This window comes from Brugia malayi (assembly GCF_000002995.4).
Source record: "Brugia malayi strain FR3 genome assembly, contig: Bm_v4_Chr1_scaffold_001, whole genome shotgun sequence".
Lineage (NCBI taxonomy): Eukaryota > Metazoa > Nematoda > Chromadorea > Rhabditida > Onchocercidae > Brugia > Brugia malayi.
In genome coordinates this window covers 11,998,687-12,008,837 of record NW_025062475.1, presented here as the reverse complement: position 1 = coordinate 12,008,837, position 10,151 = coordinate 11,998,687, and the positions used below count along the sequence as shown (strand labels likewise).

Sequence of the window (10,151 nt, the reverse complement as noted above, 5' to 3'; positions counted from 1 at the left end):
GCTTGGGATTTTGCCAAGAAAGGCATGATAATGAGTAATCACCCATTATCTTAGTTAAACTTTCAAATTTCATTCTTTAGCTTTTGAATTTAATTTTGCCAAATATAAAGAGTTGCAATTTTTGATTGATAATGTAAAAGTTTTCATTGTGAGACATGTAATATCAGCACTCCATAATCCATGCATTCATTCTATTTTAACAGTCGCATATTTTTATTCATTCATTTCTTCGTTCTCGTTCTTTCTTTCGATTATTCATTCATTCATTCCTCCATTCATTCATTCATTCATTCATTCATTCAATCATTCATTCATTCATTCAATCACTCATTCAATCATTCATTCATTCATTCAATCATTCATTCATTCATTCATTCATTCATTCATTCATTCATTCATTCATTCATTCATTCATTCATTCATTCATTCATTCATTCATTCATTCATTCCTCATTCATTCATTCATTCATTTAATCATTCATTCATTCATTCATTCATTCATTCATTCATTCATTCATTCATTCATTCATTCAATCATTCATTCATTCATTCATTTAATCATTTATTCAATCATTCATTCATTCATTCATTCATTCATTCATTCATTCATTCATTCATTCATTCATTTAATCATTTATTCAATCATTCATTCATTCATTCATTCATTCATTCATTCATTCATTCATTTAATCATTCATTCATTCATTCATTCATTCATTCATTCATTCATTCATTCATTCATTCATTCATTCATTCATTCATTCATTCATTCATTCATTCATTCATTCATTCATTCATTCATTCATTCAATCATTCATTCATTCATTCTTCATTCAGAATTCCTCTAAAGTGCTTTTTTCTTTTCCAAAAAAAAAAATTCTCAAATCTCAATTTTCACGCATCAAAACATCAAAAATCACCCACTTCCTTTATCTTTTCTTGTTTTTATACTTAAATATATATTTATATGAATAAGGGAGAGAGAGAGAGAGAGAGAGAGGGAAGTGAGAGAGAGACAGAGTTATATCACATTTATGAATTCTATATCGATATGATATGATTTAAGGCTGAATTCATTTACAGAATGAATGAGATTGCAACAATTAGTTGGTTGGTTGGTTAGTGAGTTGTCATTGAATCGGTTAGTCGATTAACCGATCAGTGAATGAGTCATTGAATCAGTGAAGTCAGTCACAATTGCTTTTATCACAATTAGTAGTGCTATCAGTAGTGGATGAAGATTGCCTGATCGCTCCTTAATGTCATCCAACCATCTTTCGGAATGGTTGACTTTCAGGATCATATTAGTCTCAGTTCCTTGATCGTTCGAGACAGAAGGTGAGGAAAGTAGAATTGGAGAAGAAGCGTAAAGTTTTGTAAGTGAAATTAGGGTATTGGCGTTGTGAGCATCGAAGAGTGGGAATTGCGAAGGGTAAGATAGAAGAGACCCCTTTCTCTCTCTCTCTCTCAGTCATCTGTCAGAAGTTGTCGGCATCCTTCTGATGGCGGCTACTTCAAAACCCAATGAGTGGGCTAAAACCCCCGACTAATGCCACATTCGAACATTTCCTTCTTCTCTTCTCTCCAAGAACTGATGATACGTTGCCTTCGTCCTTCCGTCTTTTTCCTTCCTTTTCGTTCCCCTCACCGACTTACATCCTCTTAAAACTTCCATCAATTAAAAAAGCGCCACATTCAAAACACTGATTCCACATTCGTTCCCTCCTTCATACACCATTCCTCCTACCTCAATATTCCTAATCTCATCCCCCGCACATACACCACACACATACATTTACATATCTACACTCATCCATCCATCCACCCACTCACATACATACATACACACACACACACCCACGTATATATACTTAAAAGGACTAAATTTCATCGAGACACCCCAAAAACAGAGTAGAAAGAGTAGAGGACGAGATGGGACAATATATACATATATGTATATACACACATCCATACATTTAGCACAAAACCGAAAACGCGAAATCATCAATCAATTTCTCTCCTTTTTATGTTTTTTTCCCTGTTGAATCCATTTCATATACTTCAATTTTTTGGCATTACATAAGTTAATATTGTCTATTTTAATAGCTAATGAAATCATTTACACTTCTGAAACATTTAAAACGAAATGCAATCAAATAGAACATTGAATTTGTTTGTTTGTTTTTCTTCTTTGAAAAACAAAGTGAGTCTTCCTAATTTACTTATTAGATGATATATATGAAAAATTAAGCGATTACGAACAATCATAGAGAGAGAGAGAGGAAGCGGAGAGAGAGGGAAAGAAAGAAAAGCTTTCTCTTTTTAAATTTGAAACAAAAATAAAAGAAAAAAAAAAACAAATAAACAAAAGAACAAAATAAAACTTTTTCAACAAAACACTCTCACTAACCAAGTAGCACAAGCAAACATTAATAGTAATAGAAATTTCCCGTATATCAGATCATTTTCTCCTTCAATCCTTTCTTTCCCTTTCCACTTTTTCTCATCCCCTCTCTCTGCTCACTGGAAATCTCGCAATAACCACTACCGTAATACTCTAAAACTTATCATCTAAATCCTTAAATCATTCCTACAAAAACACAATTTTTTTTTTTTCGCCATAAAAGATTAATATTTGTTTGTGTAAAAAAAAAGAAAAAGGAAAAAAGAAGAATCCTAAAATGAAATTTAATGCATTTTATATTATCTTTCAATGTTTTAATTGGTATAACGATTATACATACTAATTTATTAATAGATAATAAATTAATGATCGCTAATTAAACTTTTTAATTTAAACGAATTAAGATGAACGCAATAAAAGATTCATAATATAATAAATTGGTATTCGTAATAATAAGACAAAAAAAAAAAAAAATAATTTGATAAAATAAAGACAACAATTTGACAATGCAAAATAATTAAATAAAATGAAAAAATGGAGGAAAAAACCGAAATTAAAATGATTATGCAAAATAATTAAACAAAATGGAATAAATGAAATGGAATGAACGAGAAAAAGATTGAAATTAAAATGATTAAGATTAAAATTTTGTGTTTCATCAAAAAAAAAAAGAAAAAACTAACTGAAGAAAAGAAAAATAATAATAAAAACAAAATGTTTATACAGTTCCTCAGAAAATTTGCAAAAAAAAAAAAAGAAAAAAATACAAAAATAAAAAGAATTCTCGAAGACTGTTTGATTAATCTAACTTATTAAATCAATATATGTTTCAATACAAAACACTCTAGATTAAATGAAATGATTAACTACTGAGTATCATAAATCATTTTCCTAAAATTTGATATTCATAACTATGACACATAGCCATTGGAAGACATATTGCAAGTAAAATGATCAGATAGAGATGATTTTCATTCATCAATCTTTTCTTACTTATTTTGTTTTTCCCAGTTTGTTTCCATTTAATGGTTAATTTAATTTTTTAGAAGAAAAAAACAACTCTTGTTATAGAAATTGAAGAAAAAAAAAAAGGAAGGTTTCAAGAGAAAGAAATTGAAATGAAATTAGCTATGAAAGACAATTCATGTGGGAATGAAAAGCTTATAGAAGATGAAAAAGAAAAAAGAAAGAGTAAGTCTCTAGGCATTATTATTAGAACATAGCATAGATCCGATCAAAGAAAAATTTAAAGATTTTTAAGACGATTAAAAAAAAAAAAAGAACGGAAAAAAAGAAGAGAAAAAGAAGTCAGTCGTGAAATTTTTGAAATTTGTAAATTTTACCCCAAAAGTCATTGTGTTACATGTTGCATGCAACTAATCATTTACTCAAAGGCTTTTTTTTTTTTTTTTAAACTAATTTTAACTATAAAAATTTTATAAATTGTAGCAATAAAATAAAAATATTTTTATCAAAATTTCAAAAAAAAAAAAAATTCTTTTAAGAAGTTAAATAATAGAATAAAATAAAAATGAGAGAGGAAAAAAAAAAGAATGGATGAGAAATATTTTTGGAAAAAACAATTCATTCCATAATGATACTAAAGTGAAAGACATTTCACCGCTCGTCCCTGTTGTCACATTTTTTGGTTGGCAAATTTGGATATTATCAGAAATGGCAACATTGGTTAGATAGCGTCGAATTGATTTATTCACGTCGTTAACAGAAACAAATGATCGGCGAATGTCGGATGATTGCCTTACTTCATCTTGTTAATGTGCCCAATAAATTAGATCCTTTTCTCCTTAAAATCATTGTCCAACTTTACCTCAACAAATTTTCCTTTTTTTTTTTGACCTCATATATTTGCATTTTATTTTAGTCTAAAATATACTGTGAAAAAAGAAAAGTAGAAAGAATTTAAAAAGAAAAATAAATAAATATTACAAATATTTATTAGAGAAAAAAAAAAAGAAAATTCATAAAAAATTTACTTAGAAATTCAATAATTTGTTTGATTGAACAAAGATGTAATTTATTTATTTTTTTTCTTTCCTTTTTTGTTTTACTTTCATCTAAAAATTTCAATCATTCAGTCGTCTCATCGTTTCCCTCTTATGCATTCTGTCTCTCTCTCTCTCCTTTTTTTTTTTTTTTTTTTTTTAATTTTCATTCGTTTTCTTTTGCCTTTTTTAAAAAACCAGTTTCTTCTTCTTTGCTGTTAATCTCGGGTTTTAGAAGGCATTGCTGAATTGACGGAAAATTTCAAAAATCGCATCATACAAATGAATAGTTCATTCATTTGATGCTATCACTTATTCGTTCAATCAACAATTTACTGATATTACTTATCCATTAACGAAATGTTAAGTTTTTAATCAAATAATTTTTCCTGATTAAAGTGTTAAGCTATACGCACTGATAGTTTCCTTCGATAAAAATATTATTTAAATTTTTTAAAACATACACTACCACTCTTCCATGAAACTTTTCTGCAAATTTTTTTAACGCAGAAGAAAAGGATTTTTAATTTTGAAATAATACTGTTTAAATTTTTTAATTTCTTTATGTTTTCTAAAAATATGTTTTTTTTTTTTTTTAAATAATACTATAATCATCTTGTTTTTAAAAAATTTTATAACCATTTTTGTCCTTAAAAACCATTTTATAGCATTTATTTACTCATTGAAATAGATCTCATCAAATATTCTTAAAAAATATTACTTGATTGCAAATTAAACAGTATTCTTTGGAGTAAATGGTCAATAAATTGTTAGCAGAAATATGAAATAATCAATGCTCAGAATATTCTGTTGCATTCTAAGTGATTTCTAATATGTGATCGATCGAATTCAATATCAAAAGTTCAGGTATGTTATTGAAAATAAGAAATAAATTTTAAGAAATTTCTAATTCCACTTAGCATTTAAAAAATCATTGCTTTAATGTATTAGCCAGATATATTTAAAGTCTTTCTCATTACTAATTATCAGTGTACTAATCTGTGTTATCTTTATTACTTTATTATTTCTAAATGATAACTAATAAAAATTAAATGTCAAGAATAGAAGCGATTATGCAACAAATAAATGAATGACTTGACATTTTTTCTAAAGTTTCAAAATCTTGCAAAATTTTTCCTTTTTCAGGAATTCAATTCAGAATGATTTGGGAGATAATTTTGAAATGATATTAAAAATTGCTTCAATATCTAAAGCTAATCATATCAAATGCATATACATTTGAATTCTTGGAATTAGCTTACATTTGCTAATAATAATTTGATTCCTTAAATTTAGTTGCATCATACAAAATGTTTTATCATTTGATGCCATTACTGTTATAGCGCGATTTCTGTAAACTGATTAACATATTCCAAAACAAAAAACAAATTATCATTGTATACTGATAAAACTTTTGATATTCACGTGGAATGCCACGTTTTTAAAAAACATAATTTTAATTATTGAAGTTGAAGGAACAAAAATCGAACAAGCTAAATAGATATTATTAAAAAACAGAAAACACTGTAGGATTTTTTGAAATAGTTAATTCATTGTTAAATTACTTATGGTGTCCTTTGACCTTGACATCTTAGGCTGAGTGCATTAGTTCCATCTTTCAAATAATTTGCTACATTCAGATTGCCAATCCAGGTTATTGAAAATATTTCTTGCTCAACAATAACTACTGTAAAATGATCGTACTTAGTTCGAGAAATTTTAAAGATGATCTATGTCGTATTATGTATATATATATATATATATATATATATATATATAGTATGAATAGTATGATTTCTCTGATAATAACTGATAAAACGAACAAAGGTATGATATTATCAGTAATAAAATGATCGTGAATAATAGTAATTCGAATAATTGACTGAGTATTTATCATCTAAGCATAAAATAGAAGAAATATCAAACATAAATGTCAATTTAATTTGTAAAAAGCAATTCTAAATAAATAGATAGATATGTGAAGGTCGAAGGTTATCGTAAATAGCTTATAAATGAATTAACTATTTCAGACAATCTTATAGTGTCTTCTGTTTTGTAATAATATCTATTTAGTAAAGAATACAACAATCGCAAAAAAAAAAAAAAAATAATTTTAATCTTTAAGAAATTCTAAAATGATTTAATAACAAAAAATGATATAAATTTAAGGATTATGTAGTTAAAATTAAGAGCCAACTTAAATAAATCAAGATCGTACATTATGCTAATATGGTAGATACTAGTAAATGAAGCCTATCAGATAATTTAATGCACGTGTAAAATTGTCATTTTAGATTTATTTTAAAAATTTTTAAAAAAATTGAAATATACTATTTTAACCAAATAGTATATTCCAATACATTAATCAAAGCTAGTATATATGCTAATATGTCTAAAGTTTGAATAAATCAAACTTTTTTTCGACTGTATTTAATAGTATATTTTTTTTTAAAAAAAATGAATATATATGATTTTCTGCAGTTCTACAAAAAAGGGAAAAGTTTTTCTTCTTTTCTTTTTCTTCTTTACCTGATAAAAAATTAAAAATTATTTTGTTAAACGATAAATAACAATTCTCGACAAAGAACATTATGTGTTTGTATGCTACAGTATTCCTTGATCAGTAGTGCATTACAGTACAACATACCATAATCATATGAAATTGATCTTTTATTTTAGGAAAATTTTTGTTCACATTTAGCGAAATTGTTGTTAATATTGTGAATAGCAAATGATTATTTGTCATTTATTGAAGATTTTTGCTTTTTCACCTGTTTTTCTACCATTTTTTGATAACAAATAGCAATAAATAATTTTGATATTAAATGTTTTGATATTTCAAAGAACTAATTATCTACAATCTTCAGCAGAGAGCATAAATATTTCTTCTTTTTATGTTTGAAGTCTTTATTATCATAGCTATGGAAAATTCTAATTTGATAAAAATAATTTGTGATGGGCAAAGATGAATAGAACAATGAATAATTTACCTGTTTGATTTAAAATTGAAACTTTAAAAAGAAAACAGAAAATTCAGATTTTTAGAAAAAAGTAATTCAAAAATCATATGCTTTTAATATTTGATAGCAAAAAAATTGTTTGTTTTGACATGGTAATCAGATTGTTAGTTAGTTTGAAATTTTTTAAGTAAATAATTTTTTGATGAGTATTATTCAACTGATTTTTGCAAAACAAATCCTACCTAATGGTAGTTCTTTAAAATAAATTTCAAAAATCATAAATTTCAAATTTATTCTAATATATCGGTAATTTACTAGTTTAGAAATTGCTATTAAATAACTAATTAAGCGTTTACTTTGCAAAATTTTGATAAATTTGTTGTCTGAACAAATTGCCTACTAAATCAATTTTCTTATCGCTTCTCTGCAATCGAAACAATTAAAACAACTTTAATACTTTAGATAAAACTTAAAATATTGCAAGAGATTTTGCTGCTTGATAAAATCACAGATTATTACTCTAATAAATTCGTAACAATGCGACAGTTGACATAGTGAATAATGATGAATTGAATATAGTCGGTGGTTATAAAAATTTATAACAGTCAAAGGTCAACCTACGAATAAATGATTTGAGTTTAGGTTTAAGTTCAGATTCAGGTGGGAAAGTCATACAGTCATATAACCATATAAATAAACAAATATGTAACATAAATGATCTATTTGCATACATTGATAATAAATTGTCATCAAGAAGAAAAAAAAACGGATAAGTCTTGATTACGGTAGAATTTCAACTTGTGTTGCGGTAGTGGTGGTGTAAAATTTATGGCGGTAATCTAAAGGAATAGAAAAGGCCGCCTTTCTTTCCTTTTTTTCTTTCTCATTTTTTTTTGTATTTTATTTAGTTCAACTGAAAGGAGGAAATTTTATAAAAGATTTAGCTTGTGGAAGCATTTGTTCAAGAAAGAATAAGCAAAAAAAAAAAAAATTCTGCTATTTTTTAAGCTGAATTTTCTTAATCAAATTTCTAATTTTGGAAACAAATATATTAATTAACATGAAAAAAAAAAAAAATTAATGGACGAATTTTGCTTATTGTTAATTTTAAAGCAATTAGAAAAAATTATAAACATTGATGCTAATAAGATATTAGTGGTATATATCGATTTAAAATGAAAAGAATATTTATATGAAATAGAACAAAGGCAATTTATGCAAGATATAAATCATTAATGTTCTTAAGAAATTGTTTTATTAATAAAAATTTTTTGCATTTTTCTATTATCAGTTAATATTGCCTTAAATTATCATTTCAACTAATCCTTTTTTTTTTTTTTTCTTCATTTAAATTTTACATTAAACCTTTAGTTAATATGAATAAATGAAAAAAATTTATTATTTATTTAATTTTATCAAGAAAAATTTTTTTTTTATCAAGATGAAATATTTAAAATATTAACTTGAAAAGCTATTCCAATCAATTTATATATATATCGTAACTTGCAGTTTCTAAATTTTAGATAAATCAAAATTTTAAAGCAAAAAGAGGATTTAAAGTGAACAAAATGTAAGCAACAAATCAAATTGGTCGATAATGCCGGTTGGCTCAACAAAAATTCCCAATTGGAAATATTAATTCAAAGAGAAGTACGGAGGCGTTGTTTCGTTTGAGCCGTAAATCAAGTCCCGTGGCCCGAGATTGTCTTCCTTGGATGATGCGGCCAATATTGCCTGTATATCCATCCGTATGTTATAATCGTAAATCTTCGGGAAGTGTGTCTCTCTGATGCTGAATCAACGAATTTTCTCCCTAACATCGGGAACTATTGCCCTCATTTCTCACATTGTTTATTTATATTGCATCAATAAAATTATCATTGTTATCACTACTTCAATCAACCATTTTAGACAAAGTTTTTTTTTTTTTTCAATTATTTATCAATTTTTATTGATTTTTTTTTTCAGCTATTCTTGAAATATTTATAATCCTTTTTTTTTTTTTTTTTCGTTTTTTCTTTGAATTCTAATCATTATTTTATTGTTATTTTAATAATAATTAGTGATTTTTTGTAATAAAATAAGATAAATTATGTAAATTTTTGATGCCAAATTATTATAAATACTTTGATATGTAATGATGATTATTTAACTTTAGCATATAGCTGTTAATCAAATTGTTTTACTTTGCATTTACTTTTATCATTGCAATAATTAATAATCAGTCGGATGATATCATACACATTATCATCGTTATATAAATCAGAAATGTATCACTTATCAGTTTCTTAGATTTAATTATAATTTTTATGTAAATTATTGAAATAATCTTCGACGTTCAAATATTTATCAAATATTCGGTAATTGTCATAATTAGACATGAAAATTTCATTTCTTTTTTATTAATTGTTATGTTTCCTTAACTTTTTTCTTGTTTTTTTTTTTTTGAAATAAAACTTATTTTTCTTTCATAATTTTAATGAAATGCAGAATTTTCTTTCATTTTCTTATATTTGAACTTGCTCTGATGTAATTGTTTACCTAATAATTGTTGATTTTCGTATTAAATTAAATATCAATAATAAACTTGTAAATTTTCAGTGGTAATTTAATTCAAATAGTTCAATGATTCTTTTTTCTTAATAAGCTGTTTTTTTTTTTTTTTTTCTTTTAAATGAAGAACTTATAACTTATTATCAGCAACATGGAAAAATAAAAACATATTAGAACAAATATTTAATGCTAAATAAACATTTCAAATTAAAAGGGCATGAAGTTAGATCC

The 10,151-nt window shown here is 25.5% G+C and overlaps 1 protein-coding gene across 1 annotated transcript; it reads right to left on the bottom strand.

Annotated features, from left to right (window-relative positions):
- Window positions 1-9,002: 9,002 nt before the first annotated feature.
- On the bottom strand, window positions 9,003-9,113 carry Bm193 (Uncharacterized protein; the record flags this gene model as incomplete). Its single annotated transcript, XM_043077574.1, has 1 exon — window positions 9,003-9,113. The coding sequence occupies one exon, from the start codon at window positions 9,111-9,113 to the stop codon at window positions 9,003-9,005; it is 111 nt and encodes a 36-aa protein (XP_042933508.1).
- Between the last annotated feature and the right edge of the window lie 1,038 nt (window positions 9,114-10,151).